The sequence below is a fragment of the Toxotes jaculatrix genome, chromosome 2, assembly GCF_017976425.1.
Source record: "Toxotes jaculatrix isolate fToxJac2 chromosome 2, fToxJac2.pri, whole genome shotgun sequence".
In the NCBI taxonomy this organism is placed as follows: Eukaryota; Metazoa; Chordata; class Actinopteri; family Toxotidae; genus Toxotes; species Toxotes jaculatrix.
Genome location: NC_054395.1, coordinates 18706432 through 18726850, shown reverse-complemented (window position 1 = coordinate 18726850; position 20419 = coordinate 18706432). Strand labels below are relative to the sequence as shown.

Below are 20419 nucleotides of genomic sequence, written 5' to 3'. Positions count from 1 at the left end.
GATGAAATACAGATGGTGTCTCTGAGGAGTGCACACCCGTTGTTGTGTGTGCGCACAGATGCGCATGCATGTTCGCATATAAAAAGCATCTCCTCTGTGCTTTTTTTGGCCATTTGAAGCCAAGAGCTGAAAGTAGCAATATATTATCTGAACAACAAACACTCTGGATTATGTTGGATTTCAGTCTGCTGTGGAGTTCGTTGCACCTGTCCACAGCCTTCAAGGAAACCTGCTCAAACAGACTTCACTGCTTCTCTGTCTTCCCTGCTCTCCATCTTCAGCAATGGCTGAATGGAGCTGGGTGGTTTACACAGCACTCGAAGTGCTGATTGGTGTGGCCTGTTGCCTTGGCAATGTGTTGGTGGTGTGTGCAGTTTGTGTTGGTATCCGGGATTCCCTTCGGGAGCCAACCTTCTGCTTCCTTGTTTCCTTGGCAGTGGCTGACTTCCTAGTGGGTGTAGCTGCTGTGCCCCTGGCTGTAGTATTGGATGGCTGGGTGAGTCTGACCCCTGATATATGCCTGCTTCTCAGCTGTGTTGTGCTCGTGCTGACGCAGGCCTCTGTGCTGTCACTGCTAGCTATTGCCGTGGACCGATACCTGAGGTTACACATACCACTCAGGTGAGGTATGCACTCTCAAACACTGGTATACAAGTATAAAAGTTACATGGATACCATGCTTGATTTTTCATTTATCTATATAATCCTCTCTCTTTCATCGCTTTTTTCTGTTTTATTCTCAGATACAAAGCCCTGGCTACACAGAGGCGCACATGGTTGGCTGTGTCTGTGTGCTGGATACTTTCCTGTCTGCTGGGGTTCACCCCTCTGTTTGGCTGGCACAACTACTCCTCTCTAACATCTGATTCCACCAATACATCTTCCTCTTCCTTCATCTCTACACCATGCACCTTCCTCTCTGTTATTTCCCTCCCTTTCATGGTCTACTTCAACTTCCTGGGATGTGTCATGGCGCCCCTGCTGGTCATGATGCTCCTCTACATTCGAATCTTCTGGAGCCTTCAGGGTCGTCTAAACGAGAGCTGTCCCCAAGCCCAAGCCTCTCTGCTAAGGGAGAAGAGGCTGGCCTGCTCACTGGCTCTGGTTCTCATTTTGTTTGCCAGCTGCTGGATTCCTCTGCACCTGATGAACTGTCTGCTGCTGTTTCACGGTCCTCAAGCTGTGACACAGGGGACACTCTATACAGGCAGGTGACATTAGCCCTTACTAGTCCTTACACAGACTACAGTTTGTGTGCTTTTTGTTGTGTTTTCATATTCTTTTGAGATTTGTTAACATAGTCACAGTACTTACCAGATCTGACAGTGAAAAATCCAATTTTCCAGGTATTCTCCTGTCTCATGCCAACTCAGCCATCAACCCTGTAGTATATGCCTACCGTATCCCAAAGATCCAGCAGGCCTACAGGCAAATATGGAGACGATTTCTGCTGTGGCTAAACTGTTGCCATGGGGACAAGCAAGTCCAGCGATCAATAATAAGCAGCCAAGCCAATCACACAGGGACGTGTGCATCAGGAGGGAAGACCGCACCCTAACAAAGGACCACAAGTTTGAGTTCATGGAACGCTCACACAAGAAAATCTGACCATCACTATGTCCAACAACCATTTAAGACTTTATCACAGAACACCATGTCAGCTGAGGAAAATCCAGGCAGCTTGTGATTGTTTGAATTTGTAAAATCCCGAGTTAGAGTTTGGTTTGAATGAAATCCTGTATACTCCAGTCCGCCATAGCATTTGGTTGCCTAACCCTGATCTGCAAACTTCATACTAGTCAAAGCTATCTCCTGTGTCTCCAGTAGAGGGTGCTCTACACTAACAAACTCAACAGCTGATGTTGTACACAAACCAAGAAAGCATCAGAACGCAGTATATGACATACAGACAGATTTCAAGACCTCATTCACTGATTTTTGGACAACTGATTTGAGGCAAGCATAACTTTATTGAGATGTACATATATTTAAGCAAGTCATGTGACAGGATAAATCAATTCAGCACTAATCCTTTGCAGCACATATGTACCTGATCTGTTTTATGATATTGAAGAATAAAAGTGATACTTGCATAAGAGTGTGTTGAATTTTGAGTGTTCAGCGAACTCCTCAGGGAAGGCAATAGACTGTATAGTTATCACCTGAGCAGGGTGCAGTCCCACCCACCAAACTATACAACCTACTACCTCACCCTGACAGAGCCCAAATCAAGCACACCACACGTTCACCTGTTTGGGAACATGACAGCTAATTTACCTGCTCTAGCAAAAAAAAAAAAAAAAAAAAATTGTCATAATGCATTATTTTCATTTGCTGCAAGCTTATGTTTTGATTGGACAGCATGATTGCCCATCTGGAGATGACAGTCGGCGAGTGGCTGACTCAGCTGTCTCCTTGGGAAAGACAGTAGATTGTATAGTTATCTCAAAAAGAGGTTACACAACCCCACAACTATTCAATCTACTACCTCAGCCCCAAGGACAGCATCCATGTTGCTTCAGCAGCAAAGATCCTCAAAGGTAATACTCCTGCAATGGCACAAAGAAAAAGAGACAGAGAGAGGTTATCTTAATTAACTAGTCTTTTCGGTAAAAAACATGCAAGATAAAACTGGATAGGACTGTCACTTTAGAAGTTTAAATGTATGTAAAATTTTCGACTGATGCGTTCAAATTCAGTCCCTGCAGAACGGCGTGTAATCGTATTTTCAGTTTTATATCTGTGTCTGATTCTTTGCTTTTGTTTAAATTGGTTCCTGGAAATTATTCAAAACCACGTCTTATGGCAAAAACTGCTCATGCTTCATGACAACAAGTCTTCAACTACCAAGATTTGGAAAACCGTTTATCACTTCTTAACAATAGAAGACCCTGGGAGATTTTGCATGTTGGCACATCCTCACCGATCAACCAAGCTTTTTTTTGTTGTTGTTGTTGCAGAGCTGAATGTCTTTAGGAAATCCGTTCCATTAAAATAAATCAAAGACAAATAATTTAACGGTAAGCAGACATCGGAAAGTGAGAGCACTAATGTGTGAAAGCCCACCAAAACAACTCACTGGCTTCCTTAGACTCTGGCATGTGATCGAAAGAGAGAAAAAAAAAAAGAACTGCTCGACTCTGTGCCAGGAATTCGTTTCCGTTTTTGCCAAAAACTGAGCTCATTCCAGTGGGCTATCCCTGTGTAGGCTGGCTGCTGCTTCTCAGACGGAGGTACACACACAGATGCCTGCAAATATGGCTTCCACCAGCTGCCTCTGATTGAATACAAGGCTGGGATTCTGCCCCCCAAAACACAACAAGGAAACACAAAATGGCGTCTCGCATATCGGCCATTTTAGGTCTGCTTAAATGCACTATAAGGTCTAACTTTCAGGTTTTTCTCCTGAGCCCCCTGTCTCACGATGGAGAGCTGCTGTTCTATCGAGCATCAATCTTGTGCCAAACACTGAGACAAAGCCGACAGACCCAGACGACACACTCTATCACGGGTACTAAGTGAGAATGCAACTCGAACATTTCTTATCAGACTTCTGGAAAGTTCACAAAGAAAAAAGCATTATCACATACAGCAATTCCACGTCTCTGTGATTTTCCTTGTACCATTAACAGTTTAATTTTGGTTCAATCAAATATCCATAACTATGGAACACCCACTGAACAAGTAGATTGTGATTTTGGTCTCTTAATTTCATTTATGAAAGATGCTTCTCATCCTCAAGCCACTATCCTCTTATGGGATAAAGGTTGGGATGGTCCAGCAGGTTAATATGGCAGCAACTGAAGGGTTAATGAGTGCCAGACTAAATGCCAGACCTAGGCCTCAGATAGACACAGAAGGGGTTAGGAGATACACTGCTTGAATAAATTAGCATACAGCCACAACCCCTGAGACTTGGTCCAGACCAGCCCATAGTTAGCATGCAGTAGACCCTGCTAGTCTGATTACAGAAGACCAGACAGACAGAGGGGGGTGGGGGTGTGTTGGCATGATGCCCAACTCTGCCACCATGCCAGTGACAGATCTACGAGCTCTGTTTGGTCGCCAAGAAACATCCCCTGACTGGAGCTGTATTTGGAGGACGAGGGGAACAGACTAATAATGATATGACACAGTGCACTGGGGGAAACGGGTCAATTTAATGAAGATTTAACAGGACATCTAAGCATGGCCTGGAATGAAAAAAAAGGATTTAAACATTAAATGCTTGTGGGGAATTCTGTGCTTCTGGGTTAATTGGAAAAATTGCCGTCCCGTTCCCTACACAACTCCCGACTGTTTTGGAAACACTGAAACCAGACTCGGTCAGTCATGTGAGCTGTACTGGGTGCTGTTGTCTGTGATCATGGACTTTGTCTATGGCACATAAAAGCTCTGCTGGGGCAAATCATTTTCTCTGTCAACAGCTCCAAAATAAATGCGTCTCAAGCCTGTGGGGCAGCTAGGAGGATCTTGAAGAAAAGACAAGAAAAGGCAGAAATGTGGCCTATTGAGTTAATCTTATCTGCCTATCAGACAGTCTGTCTGTGCATCTGTCACATAAGAATTATGGCTAACTGGTAGTAAATTCACATAAGCAGTTTTCTATGAAAGCTGAGAAACATGGACCTTGTCCGTTCTTAGTAACGCCGCTGTGCTGTGACCAACCAGGATATGTTTTTCTGGAGGCAATTTCCTGCTCGACTATGTTAGTCTTTCTTTGGGTGACAAGCTACATGTGTTTTGTTGGGTTTTCCAAAACCTCCTGTCAGTTATAGCACTGGGAATTTTATCTTTTTCAAGCTTCGAGCAGATGTTTTACACTTGTGTATATGAAGCCATACCCGCTCCTGTTACAAACGGGCAACACCAAATACTTGTTAATTAATTTTTATAATACTGCCACAACTATAAAAAAGAAAGGCCTTTTCAAGAAAACTAAAAACGAAAGACTTACAAAATAATGAAGACAAGTTGTTGTGAACAAAATATCTACTAATTCTGCTCTTTTGTAGAATAAGTTGAAAGAATTAAGTCAAAATAGAAGCTGAATCCCTAGTGTTTATTATACAGGTTTTTCAAACTTTCCACATCGACCTAAATCTTCTGTACTTTCAAAACACACCAAAAGAATTAACTAGTTTCTACTGTGCCATCTCTTACAAATAAAAAGCCATGCGAAAATTCATTTGAAAAATATCATGGAAACAATAGGCCTTAGCGTCCTCTCCTCCACTGTGAAAGGATGCGGGATTCATCGGATTAACTCCTCACCCAACGCAAACGACGTAAACACACAAATTAATTAGCAAATCCCCAAACACACACAGCACACTCAGATGCCAACAAAACTCCTCAGAATTGGAGCAGATTTTCGCAGGAAGCAGAGGCAGGGAAATACCTATTGGATTGCCTGGTCCCTTGGTCCGCGAGACGGGATGAATGCTTGGCACAGACACAACAGAGGGGGCACCAGACGATTGGTACAGGTTCTTGTGTGTTTCTCTCTCTCTCTCTCTCTCTCTCTCTCTCTCTCTCTCTCTCTCTCTCTCTCTGAGCTTTGTGCCAAGAATGGGCAGTATCTGTGTGCCAGGCAGAATTTCAATGGGGGAGGAAGGAGGTGGTGATGGTGGGCAAAGAGGAGGAGCAGTGGGGGAGCTGGAGTTGGCAGAGGAAGTATGCCACACAATAAATGGCAGGATGAAGAATTCCCACAGTTGAAATGATACAAACGGATGTCTTGTCTTACTTGTGTCCAGTCCTACTCCAGAGAAAAACTGTGTCCAGGCATCTGGCAAATACAAGAAAGCGGACTAATCCTCAATAGAGCGCCGTGGTTATTTTATGGTACCTGCTTTTTCACCTTCCATGCTCCCGAAGCAATGCCTGCTTCCTACATCAAAGGACGAAGGACAGAAGCACTGAGCCTTCTCCGTGCCCACTTGGCATGCTGCCCGCACTGATGTTCTGTATATCCTCATTAACCAGACACAAGCACACAAGGCTCATGCTCACATGTATACTGAAATAGGCTGCCATATGCATGTACTTACACACAGCCACACACTGGTAGACACAACACAACACAGTTGCTTGACCTGTGAACATGAAAGAAGCTCAGCCTTATCTTATCCTGATTCGCTAAATAGTAATTAAATAAAAATTCTTCCAGTCCTTCGCCATCGACTTCTCTGTTTTGTGGAATAGAGACACACACAAATGTTAAACTCACAGGCATAAGAGCTAGGTAAACACGCCGGGCAGCGTGTCTGATGAGATGATAGCATGACCCAGATAAGGCATGAGTATAAGGGAACCATTGTGTTGACTATCACAGCATCCAGCAATCATTTCAGCCACAGATATACACAGACGTAAAGCAAAGTAAAACAACTGAAAATCCTATTTTAGGTTTATACTTAGGCATCTCAGGTTAGTTTGTTGTGTATGTGTTTTTTTTGTATATGAATAGGTTTCTTCAAGAGAATGAGTTAAAAACAAAAAAGAGGACAATCACCAACCATCACGGGTGTATTAGTTATAGCCTCCAACTACACAGATGGCAAGTGACCTGAATGAAGAAAATAAACATCAAAGGTTTCCTTCCTCCTCTTCATCTACTCTCTCTGTCCCCTCTCCTCTTTTCTACTTGTCTATGCTTTTGCTAATGTGCTGATGAGATGTGTGGTTACCATGGTTTCAAATGTTTCTTATAGCTCAGATGCCTGGCCTGGCATGTTGCTACACGCCCACATGTTATAGCATTCACTAATGCCACACAGAGCAGGCCACACACACACACACACACACACACACGTACAAGCATATAGACACAAACACTCAGAGAGGTATGCCCTTTCAAAGAGAGTGTGCGTGCACATTTGTGTGCATGTATACAAAGAGCATGCGTGCAAGATTGCAAAGTGGTGTATGTCAGGACGAAACAGCTGCAGCTTCCTGCATGAGAAGAGAAACTTCCTGTTGCCTCGCTGCAAACCGCGGCCGGTCAGCCAAGATATCAGCCAATCAGCTATGTTGAGGCTGAATGCAGGAAGTTAGCCTGACTGCCTCTAGGAGAAAAACTCAGAAACATTATGAGGCAACACGATAAGTTCATCTGAGGATAAGAGAGGGGCGGGGAAAGAGCTCTCCCACTCCTGCCTCTCTTTCTGTCTCTGTAACCCTTGTTCTCTCTATTTTTCTCCAGCTTCTTCTTTCTCAATATTTTCCTCTCATCACTGTCACATGTTGATATACTTAAAAAGAGGTTCTTTTTGTTTTTCTTTAAGAATTAATTTGTCGCTTAACGCCAAAGTCGAGAGATTTGAAATGACAGAGGCTGATGCAGACGAACTGGGAGTAGTTTACCCACGACTTGTGAGGGGTATGTTGAAAGGGTCTGCCCATATTCACTCTCCCTTAAACACGTGGCACGAAGGCGCCATCTTACCACCAACCCTTATTTAGATCAAGATACAGTACTGACAATAAGCAGTCCAGTTAGACTCCTAATAGTACATACAATGTGCAGATATTTCATATAATATAATCTGTATTAAATTTCCCCGCTAAAAGTGGGTTGAACGATCAAATCAGTTGTTGGTGAATTTCTATGCTCTGCTTTGATTAATTCGCAGAGCGATATTTTGCTTTTGTTTTCAGGCATTCTGGCCTCTGACATGCGACTGTAATCAGAACATACAATGTAATATGAATAACATGCTTGTATTCCTGCTGCTGACGAAGATACACGTCAATCAGATAAATGCTGCTGTTTACTTTCACATTTTTTTCTTTTTCGACTGTAGATATGAAATCAACAGCTTTACGGATAAGAACGCCGACATCAAACTGCCATTTTAGCTTTACAATGTGCCCTTTTCTTTACAGCGTAACAGTTTGGCCCAGCTCAGTTTCATTTCTGCCTGAGTGTCCTCCTGAAGTGTAAAGTATCATTTACAGTAGCCTATGACGCAGTGTGTCAAGACAAACATTACAGTTGACACCTTTTAACTGTCACACCTCTGGATAAAACTCACGCACAAACACACTTCCACGTATCTGCGTTTTCATGGTGGCAGAAAGCGCAAACAGTGTGTGAAGGGAATGAGAAGCAAAGTAAATACCACCCTCGTATTACCTATCATAACGGCTCTGGATGATAAGAGACCTGCCAAGCGCCTCACTGGTCCTGTGGGTGCAGCTTTTCAACACTGGCCAGCGGCTAAACTTATACTGACCTGAACGCAACAACAGCTCTCAGGCACGGTCAACACTCTGAGGTCAGAAAGTAACCGAGAAGGCCTGTCCTTCCTCCTGCCAGTCTACAAAGAGACACCTGATCAGTACGAAAAGCCACAGAAAGGCTGTTTACCATCCTGTCAGAGTCTGGTGTCCTAGGGCAGAGAGGGGAGAGGAGGAAGAGGTCAGGGAAAGACAGAAAGACACGAAGGAAGGAGGAAAAGGAAGATAGTCAGCAAGGGAGTCAAGGAGTCCCTCTGAGCCCAAAAAAGTTTCTCCTGTTATGTCCATCGAGCCAAAATGGCGGCGAGCGGAGTGCGGCGTGGCAACCAACGACGATAGACACGTTTACAGGAGGAAGACCATGATGAAGGACAGAGAAGAGGGCAAGATGGACTGGAGGAAAAAGATTATAGGGCAGCGAAAAAGACGGGAAGAGGTGTCGCAGGATAAAAAAAGAAAAATACCTGGAGCCTGTATGTGAGCGGCGGGCTGGGCCGGAGGACTGGAGGAGAAGAGGGCCGTGATGGCGGGAAGAAGGGAAAAGAGAGGAGTAGAGCACACCCTCTGAGAGCTACACCCCCTTCCCACAATCCCCTCCTACTGGCGTGAGTGCGTCTGTCCGTACACAGGGTGACAGAGGGACGTCTGCTCACACACAGCTCTATAATACACACACAGAAAACACACACAAGCCACAGTATCAAACACACAGTGCACAAGAAAAAGAAAACAGCTCCAAAACAGACTCACAATAGACTCACAGTACACGCAGCTGCGTATGATCAAAACGGAGACAAACACCCGAACACACGGACACAGGACAGTTCAAAACACAAACATACACATAATCAATTCGCCAGCCTTTGGATCGCCCTCTGCTCTGCCCTGTGCTGTGTTTGCCTCGGTCCGCCTGCCCACTTTGGCACTGCTGCCAAGAGGGAAGGAGAGAAAAACGAGGGGAGGAGGGGGGTGTAGAGACACAGAAAGAGGAAGGGAGGGACATGCTGTAGCGAGAGAGGGGGAACAGAAAGAGGAGGAGTCAGAGAGAAAGAGTTAAGAAAGACAGTGAGACACAGGAAGACAAGAAAAAGAGAGAGAAGACGCAGAAACTGTCTTGAGCAGAAACGGTGACACAAAACAGTGGGGCAGCAGCTGGGAGCACTCTGAGAATTTGTATGTTAATCATCAAACATCTAAAACACACCTCTCGCCCCGTACTGTACATACCATCCTGCAGCAACAGACAGATGGCGAGAGAGACAAGAAGATCTTGACACTTCTGCCATATTGTTCCATCTAGCCACATTTTTTACAATCAATAAACCAAAAAAGCCCAAACTCGCTCGAGATTCAAACTCCAAACTGCTGGGCGTTTGTTATCAAGTTCTCTCGCCTGAAAGAGGAGTCCTGGGAGACTTACTGTCTTTTTCGACATCTTTATTCTACTTGCTTTTCTCCGCGTCCCCCTCCATCCTTCCCTCAATTTTGTCCTCTCCCTCCATCGGGGATAATGTCAGCCCTCCTCTGTGGGAGGGGTTTGAGGGAGTTCAGCTAAATGAATCAATGAGCGAGAAGGCTGGATATTTCAGAGAATGTCACCTTTTTTTTTTTTTTTTTCATCCGTTGGCATCTTTCCCAGGTCTCCCTTCACACCAGCAAGGGAGTTGAACACCAATGCAGATTTTGGATCAGCGAGCTGTCGCCTCTAGATGACCTCAATCATTAGGAGAGAAAACATAATTCCATCTGTTCATAAATGGCCGACATTCTGTATAGCCTCCTTGTGGTCCAATCTCCGGCGTTTGAGCGGGTATCCCAAGCTGAGCCAACCAATCAGAGCTCACTTCTGAGCTGACGTCAATTTGAAAATGTTGAGTATCATTCTTTAAAAACAGGAATACTTTTTACCATTAAATTGCAAAGGAATACTGTTTCCCTTCTTTTAAAACTCACATCAATCACTCGAAGACAAAAAAAACAAACCTTGTTCAGTCTTTGGCAGGTGAAACAGTTCATGCTTCACTGCAGGTGCCGTAATACCTGAGTTATTGAGTTCTCAAACTGACCGAACCCACACACTCACAAATCCACACAGGCACACACACACTGGGAGGGTGCTCCCAGTCCTCAAACACTCACCGTGGAGACAAAACAGACCACAATAGTCCAGCTTCTCTGCTTAAACTCCACATGAGCCTTTTCTCGAAGATAGGACAATGGACACACACACACACACACATTCATACTGTACACAGGCTCACACACAGACACCAATGTGGTGCGAACAATCCGGTTCTTCCATGGAGGCTCAGATTCAGCCAGCAGGTTGGACAGCCCCTCAACCTGACGTCACGTCTCCTTTGTTGTTTATGAATTTATTTCTCTCCTCAGCTGAACTCTCTGAACCCAAAGCCCCCCACCCCCCACCCCTCCGCTCTCCTCCCCTCCCGTCCTGTCCTCCAGCCCTACACTTACCCCCTGCCAATGAAGGCGGGCAAATACAGTATGGCTTTAACAAGGAGTAAGAAAAGAAAGAGAGACAGGCAGACACGAAGAGTAGAGAGACAGGGAGAGGGAGAGAAAGGAGCTCAGATGTCTATCTCACTTTTTCTTCTCCTTTTCTTCTTCGATCGTTCCGTGTGTCTCTTCCTGCTTGGCTTGTAAAAGTTTCAGCTGCATGGCGGGGCCGGCCTCTTTTGGCAGTCGTCCAACTCTTGACTCTCCTGTCCCCTTGCAAGAGAGAGAAAGAGGGGAGGACAAATATAGTCACAGCTAGACTGTTCTGTACAGTTGTAGAGACAGATGTACTCTGAATGCACAGTGACCATTTTTATTTCACACAAACCCACACAGGAAGGGAGCAGTTTGTTGCATTCCTTCAGCATTTATAATGAGTCTACAAAGAAGCAACACGCAGTGGATAATATGTTAAATGCAAGCAAATCATTGCCCAGGACATCATGCAGAGTCTCCAAAGGCTGTGCCACAGTTGTGTTGTTAGTTTGCCTTTAACTGTAGCTGACAGCTGTGTCTGATAACCATGTGTTTTATTGCTCACACCCAGTTCACACAAGGACACTCTGTCGTTTCTCCGGGTGCTCAATAACACAAGCAGCTCAGTTGCTTGTATGTACAGACAAACTTGCACATGTGAACATTTAAAATGCCAAATATTTACATTAATGTAAAACACATATGCCTGCTAAACAGGCCTTGTTTCAGTGCATAGGTGCACAGGCAAACAAGGTATTGTAACTTTGTTTACTCAGCTAACCTTGGTGCACAGTTAGTGAAAGTAATTCTGTAATGCTGAAGGAGTGCCTGATGAACAGAAACAGTATCCTATATCATAATTATTGATTAAGAGACACACTATACTATATTAATATGCTGATGTGTGCACAGTACATCATCAGTCCAATAAAACGTATAAGTTAAAACACTGTGAAGGCATTGCTTAGACATTGTGTGCATTTCTCTGGTTTATAAAGTCCAATAATGGGAATATTTCCATATTTACATATAGTGGTAGTGCTGCTGAAGATCCCTCTTCATGTAATATAAATAATAAGTATCAAAAAAACAACCAACAATTTTCTTAGGTAATTAATGCTGGGCAAAATAAAAATATGTTGTAGGTTTCGCACAAATGCTGTTTTCTTGCCTGCAATAACATTCAACTTGATCAAGTAATACAACAGGTCTTGAAAGCTACTGTGGCTCGATCAGGACAAGAATAGACAAGAATAGCCTATTGATCATTTTTGCAAATATATGTGATTTTATTAAAGGGATATGGCCTGTTTATTGAATGATTTTACAGTCCTGACAGTTAATAAAACATCTTCTATAAATGCTGTGGGCACTTTCCGAGTAACTAATAGTACTAGCTTAAAGCTACTAGCTCGCCCAGTTTGAAGGGGCCTTCCAGATGTTTACGAACTTGAAAAAAAAACCATTTACATTTGAAAATGCAAAACTAAACCAACCAATTTAGCAAAATAAACTTTTCCAGTCCTTTCATTAAAGTTAAAGTGTATACTCACCAGGTCGGGACGTCTTCTGCACTATCTGCACACTTCAGTCTAAAGAAACATATATTACAAATTTGTTGGGCCTGTTTAAGTGACTATTTTAAACCTTAGATAGTAAGTGCAAGTTTTTGCATTAGCTTTTCAACAGGTGGATTTATGCAGTGCTTGTGCTGCTTTAACTGGCTTATGGACAGAAAACAGTGGCACAGTTTGAGATCAAATGGACCGTGCTGCTGGGTCTGGACCTGCCTGAAAACTCAATAACTATAGTATTTAAAGCTTGGCAAGTATTAAGCTGCTAACAAATGGGGCGTTCAACGAACTTTCTTTTTTGGCTTGCAGATCTACATATTTTGGTACATAAAGGGCTACCACTTTAAAATGAGGCACCATTTATAGAGGGTTAGGCCTACCATTTGTTAATGGTTAAGAAATCATTTAATAATACTTTATTAATCAGTTACAAACTAGGAACAACTTTTGGGTTACCAGGTTGTGGAAAATCTTGGACTACAGGACTGATCTCTAAATTATAAATGTTAGCATGAGATGATAACTGATCTCTACAGCTTTAGTAAACGATATATTAATAATTGATAAAGCTAGCCATTAAAGCTTGTAAACTTTGTAAAGATGGTGCTTTTTTAGAAAGTGGTACCCATAAACGTAACGTTTTTTGTTCACCGGCAGTGCTCAGTAATAGTAAACGTAATAGTGAATAGAAAAAGACTTGAAGCAGTTTAACAATGTAATCGATTACCTGCTCAAAAACACACACCGTTCACTGCTGCTCCACTGTTACTGGCTCCGGTTAAAACCATACAGTCTATGGTTAAAACTACCATCCCGTACAGTTCTCTGTAGAAAGAGGAGGCGCCCCATCTACTGGCAAACTTTTGTAAATGCAGTTTGTGGAACATTTCACAAAAAGTCCCACTTTCATGCACATGCAAATAGTATGTGCATGAAAGTCCCACTTTCATGCACATACTATTTTATTACCCTTATGTTTTTTTTGTTTGGGTTTTTTTAAGTGTGAATTACTTTGATATTAGAAAATTGTACGTTTTAGATCTAATCTACAGAACTATTTCACACTGGCAAGGACATCTCACCAGCAGCACACTTATGGAGACCCCTCCAACGGACCTTAACATTTACAAGTGCAGGCTTGATGAAGGGGTACCATTTTATTTTATTTTAAACATCTTTCAACAGATAAGAGCGGAGAAGAAACAGTTCAGGAGGTACACCCTTTTGCCTACAATATAAAGTCAGATAAAAATTATCAGCATAGAAGTGGAAAAGAAAAAGAAGAATGAAGAAACATGTTAACTCTGAAAAAAACATTCAATTTCTGTTTCCTTTTTCTGGTATGAAGAGCAGCCTAACCACTCTGGAGGCTTAAAGTGATAATACTGAAGAGTCTGCCCTCCAGCCAGTTCTTGAGTGAGTGAGACAGAGGTGGGAAGTATTAAGGGGTAAAAGAGATAGACTGAGACTTATTCCCCATTTATCTTCTAAACTTGAACAGGACAATGATAAAAAAAAAAAAAGGGAGGAAGAAGACCTCTTTAAAATTCATGCCAATTCCAAGAGATATTATAGTCATTATTATCTCCTTTTTCAGTCTTAAGTGTTTGAAAAAGCTGGGAAGAAAATGAACTACCTCTTTCTACCTGATCTCTCCTGATGCCACAGACCTCACTGGAGAAGAGAAAGAATTTTGCATAGGCAGGTTGAGATTTAGACGTGTTTGTACATGTCAAAAAAGAAACCAGGGAAATCCAACTGATGTTAGTCAATCTGCTATCTACTGTATGTTTCATTCTCAGACGCTTTTGTCAGTCACCAGTCAGTAAACAAGTAAGTCGTCATTATTACCATGATTATCTTGATCAGTTTTGCTTGTCCCAAATATGTGTTGTTTTTTGGATATTTAAAATTTTAGTTAGGTCATTTATGTTGCAGCTAAAAGGTGCAATGGACCTTTGTGGTCTTAACTTTTCATAAACTCACAGGAACAAAACAAACCAAAACACTCACAAAAAAGCTTTCTTATTAGCTGTATCCCACCCAAAAACCCACTTTTTTTGTTTTGTTTTTTTTAATCAGTGTCAACTATGGGCCTACTAGGCCCCTAAAATGTCCATGATTAAGGTACTACTGCCCTCCAGTGGCCCTATGCAAGGACAACATCAGCGCAATAGGATGTAGAAGGGCTGACATTCTTCCTGTCCTGCCTGGTCTTGTTCTTCTTTCCATTCGCAAACACTCCAGTGATTTTTGTTTTGCCCCGTCTGTCACTTTTTTTTCCAATCACATTTCAGTCAGTCAGCTCAGAGCATTAAAAACCCTATGTCGATGCAGATAGAGCAAGCAACCCTTGAAGATATTGGAGTGATAATGTTGAGAGTTGTGCATCAAACCTCACTGACAAGCACTGATCCGACGCCAGCTGTTGAAAATAAGTGGAACTGAGTGTCTTGTAGAATACAAGTTCAGAAGTTATCCTTTAATCTGTACCATTAAACAGGAGCTTATTGTCAGCAGTTGAGAGGCATGCTGAGAATAAGAGCATTTGCGTCCCTTTGTCTGTCTTGTGGCATTTCGTCAAAAGGCCGTTACATTTCCTTTTACAAAAGAATCACTATTGCGTGTCAGTTGCATAAGCAGAGCCTTTTCTTCTAATTACTCTCACCTTGTCCATATTGCAAAGACCGTAGGTGCAGTAAATCATTAATCAAGGCTGTCCAAAGCCTATGTGCTCCCAACACATCACTATGAACTGTATAGTCTGACAATGTAGTGTGATATGCCAAAGCATCAGTGGAGACTTCACAACAGAAAGTAAGAAAGTAAATTAACCAACCAAATCAACTAAAACAACAGACCTTTCTTCTTATGAGAAGAATGTGACTATAAAATTAGTACAAAAAAATACTTGCACGAATATTTGAGATATGAAAAAACTGCTTTAACTCTTTAGTGTCATATCTCAGCCTTGGTTTCTGCAACATATGATTTTCATAATTCTCATTAAATGTAGTTAGTTTGTAGTTGTTGTAGTTGTTTAGTGCACCTGTCACAATGGTCCCCAACCTTTGTGGCTTGTAACCCTTTAAAGTAAAGCAAAACAAGTGCTTTACTATTAAACTCCTATTATAAAGGACCCAAATTCATTTTTGATTATTCATTTAAGTCTTTTTCAAAGCAAAAGTAGCTTTGAAAGTATTTGCTAATTTTCCTGGATCTATGATAGCAAACTCGACATCTTTGGATTTTAGATTGTTGGTTGGACAAGACAAGACATTTGAGGACTTCATCTTGGCCTTTGGGGAAATGTGATGGGCATTTCTTTATACTATTTTATACCCTAAATGATTGCTTAACCATCAAATCAAGTCAATTTTATTTATACAGCACCAAATAATAGCGTACGTTATCTCAGGGCACTTTTCATGTGTATGAGTGTATCAAGACCATAGTCTTTATAATATTATGAATCCATTAGGAAATGATGAAAACATTAGTTGCAGCCTTCCATTCCTTGCCCTAGGATTCAGGTGTTAATTACTTTGAATGTAATAAAACACAACTGTATTTAGAAATATATGAGCGTGAGCACAATACGAACTGAACTACTAACAGTCTTTGAACCAAACGAAATAGAAAACAAAATTAAAACCTTGACACACTGCCCCTTAACAAGGCCAGGGCTACAAGATTCAGTAATGAAGGTCCCCATCTTAGCTGATATTGCACAGTATTGGTTCAAAGTTATAAACATAACCAGCCAAGATAAAGTGCCTGGGGGTTTTGGGGCCCTTTGGGTGTTTTGGGCTCCAGGGCAGTTGCCCACATTGACCAGTTGGTGATCCAGCTATGATACTGACAAATCACAACATTAAGTAATAACATACAATGATGCAATATATTAGTAATAATATAACACACTGCTGATAATACTTCAGAGACTGTTGGCTGGAATACAAAAAAAGTATTTTCTGTGCTAAATAGGTTGTTGTGTTGGAAGAAATCGACTTGATGTGTCTCACATAGACTATTAAATCTCCCTTTAGATAAACAGTGAAATATAATTTTATATAAATACCATAAATACTATTTGGAGTGCATTAGGAATGGATCTCTTAATGCAACAAGAATCCAAATGCAATTTTCATATGGGCACCTGACCAATGTTTTAAGACTGATTTAAAAATCCTTTAGTATCACAATGCAGGAGCACAAATAATCCTAAACTCTAAAGACACAATATCTGAGTCTATATACTTTTTTAACACCACCTTTCCTCTATCCCTCTCCTCATCCACCAGGAGTCTGATGTCATGGGAGGAGTTTGCGTTGGGACCCACAAAACTTTTGCGTGTGCTCGTCTCGACGCCACGCCTCTGTGCGTTTTCCTCCGCGCGTTGATTTCATACCAAACTCATACTTGGCATTCCGCCGTTTTCTGTCAAACACGACCGTTTTTTGCCGTGGAAACACTCGCGATTCAGTGAGGAAAACCGCTGTAGAAACAAAAGTACAAGGAGAGGAGCGTGTGCCTGTGAGAGCAGGGCAGGAAAGCCGTTGTAAGGTGAGTGCGCTCTCAGATAGTTCTTTGTTGTGTGCTGCAACTTTCACGCTGCAGCTGCTGCTTCGCTTCGTGTGCTCTTGAAGTTTTGGGATTTTTGACATATTTCGCATTTTCCCGCTGCCGCTTTGCTGATTCAGAGCCTCGTGTGTTAAGCGGGGAGTTCCTCTTTTGTTTACTCAGTCACTTTTGCCGCAATTGAAGTGACTTTCCAGGCGTCTCTCGGACTTAGTTTGGAGTTTGTTGAGGTATTATTAGCCCACAAGCTAACCAACTAGCATGTCAGCTCGAGTGTGTTAGCGCTGTCTTGTCTGTAACATATCCACCGGAGGGATAGAAAATAATATTTGTCCTTACACTTTAAAGTCTTTGTGTAGTGTTTTAACAACTATTAGGCCGAGATAGATGGAAGTTTTTTTTCTTCCTCCCACTTGGGATCAGAAGCAGATTTTGCCAACTCACAGTTGGCTAAACGGCTCCCAACCGTTGAATGTGATTTCATTTTTTCCCTCTCCGTGCTAACAGATGGGATTCATTTCTTGTTATTGTGAAAGTTTCACCAACATGTGAGACTGGTTTTACGGGTTCTCCAGAAGTCAGGGGAGAAATAAATAACACCTTTGTTCGTCTCCGATATAGGCGCTTTGGGTTGAATTATTAAATTGGTGTAAGACGTGAACTTTACGTGCATGTTCAGTTAATCCAGGTGCTGAGCGCTTGATGCCTTTGCTGTGTAAGATCCACAAAGATCTGCAGTGGTGGTAGTCGCAGTAAGCTGCAGTGTGAAATCTGAAAGTACTGTGATGAAATCAAGCTTGGTTAATCATAATGTCATTGCTGTTCACCCACTGGAGCAGAAGGCAGTGTGCATGTGTCTTGTCAGTGTTTGCTGAGCTCATAACTTTATATAGCTCAGTGCTCCACTGGCTCCTCGCTGCACTGAACACCTGACCTTTTGGCCACTGGGAGCTATCTTGAAAATGGCAGAGACGCATCTGACTTCAGTGAATTACGGTCCTTACTTTGCATCACCATTAGTCTGGTAAATGACAAAGCTGTGGCTGTGATGCCTCAGTTAGTTGCATGATTTCCCAAATCCAAGCCAAATTGCTCAGCAGTAACCTAACACCCAGTCATGATATACACCTCCCGGCCACTTAATTGGCTACACCCATGCAATGCAATGCAATGCAATGCAATCCAATACAATACAATAGATGTGCCACAAATTCTACATTTATATAGATGATAATGTTCAGCCTCTGTTAAAACTGCAGTTCAACTGTGTGTTTATTATTGAGATCATAGATGGGTGTTGTACTGGACTGCATTATGCTGCTGTTATATAATATAATATACATATAGTATATTATAGTATAGTATAGTATATCATATACAATATTATGTTGAATTACCAGTGTAATGTAGTCCATTTCACTACCACTGGAAACTACAACCTCATTGCTAAACATGGTTAAATTAATAGCTCTCTGACAGTGTCTATCAAAACTAGACATTATCTTTAGAGTTTGCTGGTGTGCCTAATAAAATGGCCACCGAATGCACAATTGTACACTGTTTACTGTCAGTAATGTATTTCAGTTGAATCTGTGTTTGAGTGAAGTGATTTAATCAAAGTTAACTTCTATGTTTTATTGGCATTGGTTTTACTTCCTTGTTGTTTGGGGTCCCACAGACCTCACTGCGGTTTGCATAGAAATAATAGCAACTGCAAAAATCAACCAACTTTTTTCTTCAGATATTGTTTGGTTTTTTTCCTGACCTTATTCAAACCCAACAATCAGCAAAGTACAACCTGTTCATTTGCCACAAACTGAGCTTGCACATTTGATTAGGATGACAAAATGCAGAAGTGAACGTAAAGCACTGACATTACACCAAATAAGAACATGTGTAATGTTGTCTAGTTTCTGTTTTTGGTTTGCCAGAGAGCCATCCACAGATCTCCATTTTGTTATCATATGTATCCCCAGTTCCCATTGTTTTTGGCTTGTGACACCTTAAAATACAAGCAGTGTAAAGCTAGTGTAAAGTCTAAGTCATCACAGATTATGGCTCTTGGTCTGGACTAGGGTTGCAACTAGCGATTATTTCCATCATGGATTAACCTACAGATTTTTTTTAAATTAATTGTTTTTTATATTTAATACCAGAAAATGGTGACGAATATCTGTTATAATTTCCCACAGACAAAGGTCGTGCTCATATGGGAGGTGGTCAAAGTATCCAGCTTCCCCTACCAGATAACTTAAGTTCTTCTGAAACATCTTTATAAGCAAATCTCAAATTAGGGACTGTTCAAGTATCAAGGTGGTTAAAACAGGGTTAATTATGTTTTGTTTTTGAGCTGTTGAACAGGACATGGAGTGTTCAGGGTGCCAAACAGAACATTAGGGTAAATCAGATCCAGTCAGGACAATCAGACAGACACCATCCTCTGAGCTGCTGAATTCACACACAGTAAAACTTTCGGGACTGACACATTCCCTCCCCTTGAATATCAAAATGTCCTTTTAGGCTTTGCTCTTTCCTAACCATCTCACCAGGGCCTGTCCAATCTCTATGGCAACAGCACAGTCCCGTCAGCAGTGATTGAAACTGGGAAGGCCCTGTGCAGAGTGTGTCCAATAAGCCCACCACAGCAGGGGAAGCTCAGCAACCACACTGATCCTCTGTGGTTCCTCTGTGGCAGGGACCATGTTAGCCACACTCTGGAAAACATTACACACCAGGCAGCACTCATGTTTCATATGTGTGCCTGTGCTTGAGAAGATTTGGAGCATCTTCAACAATAACAAAAGAATGTGTAATTTCCTTATGTGGCCCAGGCAGGCAATGTTGCAGGCTTCTGTGAAGTTCATATGGCTCGAGTATTACCTTCTGAGCTAGTTTCCCTAGGACGGTTGGCTAAGGAAAATGATTAACGGGGCTCGACATTTCTAACTATAGTCAATTTGTCATCTATCATCTCCCATCTACTGGTGTAACCTTAATAGCTAGACCAACTGGTAGTTTCTTCACTGACCTTGGTCAGTGTTTTTATAAATTTACAAGCCTCTTAATGTTTTGCCATTTTGCTTGTCGGGTCTTTAACCCTGGATGCCAGGGCTATTAATACACCCTGGACCCGTGGAAGCTGTAAACAACTTCAGATGAATCTGATCTCACTCTTAGTGAAGTGTGGAGACATTTGTAGTCCAAGAAATCTGTCACCATTCTCAGCAGCCGCAAAGTTAATCCTGGTTCTGTCTATGCATCACAGTCTGTGTGATGTAGATTAATAAAACAAAGTTCAGGGCCACTCTTGATATTCTTGATCTGCCTGTCATTGGGCCTCAATCATAAAACTCACAGATTTGATTTTAATTTCAGCATATTAAAATGAGCACATCAGTGGGATTCAGTAGTATTCTTATGCTCCTGAAACTTTTGTAGGCAGGAACAACATTTTTGGTTGGTCATCACAACTAATGCTGATGGTTGTAAGGCCCTTTTCTGAAGCTGTGTTCCACATAACCCTCTG

The 20419-nt window shown here is 42.0% G+C and overlaps 1 protein-coding gene and 1 long non-coding RNA gene across 2 annotated transcripts; one reads left to right on the top strand and one right to left on the bottom strand.

The window, feature by feature from the left end:
- Positions 1–132: 132 nt before the first annotated feature.
- On the top strand, positions 133–1950 carry LOC121189819 (adenosine receptor A1-like). The gene is made up of 3 exons (XM_041050288.1): positions 133–621; positions 744–1207; positions 1347–1950. The coding sequence occupies exons 1-3, from the start codon at positions 284–286 to the stop codon at positions 1556–1558; spliced, it is 1014 nt and encodes a 337-aa protein (XP_040906222.1). The 5' UTR covers positions 133–283; the 3' UTR covers positions 1559–1950.
- A 190-nt stretch (positions 1951–2140) lies between these two features.
- LOC121189996 lies at positions 2141–9175 on the bottom strand. The gene is made up of 3 exons (XR_005894916.1): positions 9087–9175; positions 8709–8905; positions 2141–2549 (listed from the first exon to the last, which is right to left on the bottom strand). It is a non-coding gene; the product is annotated as an uncharacterized LOC121189996 (long non-coding RNA).
- Between the last annotated feature and the right edge of the window lie 11244 nt (positions 9176–20419).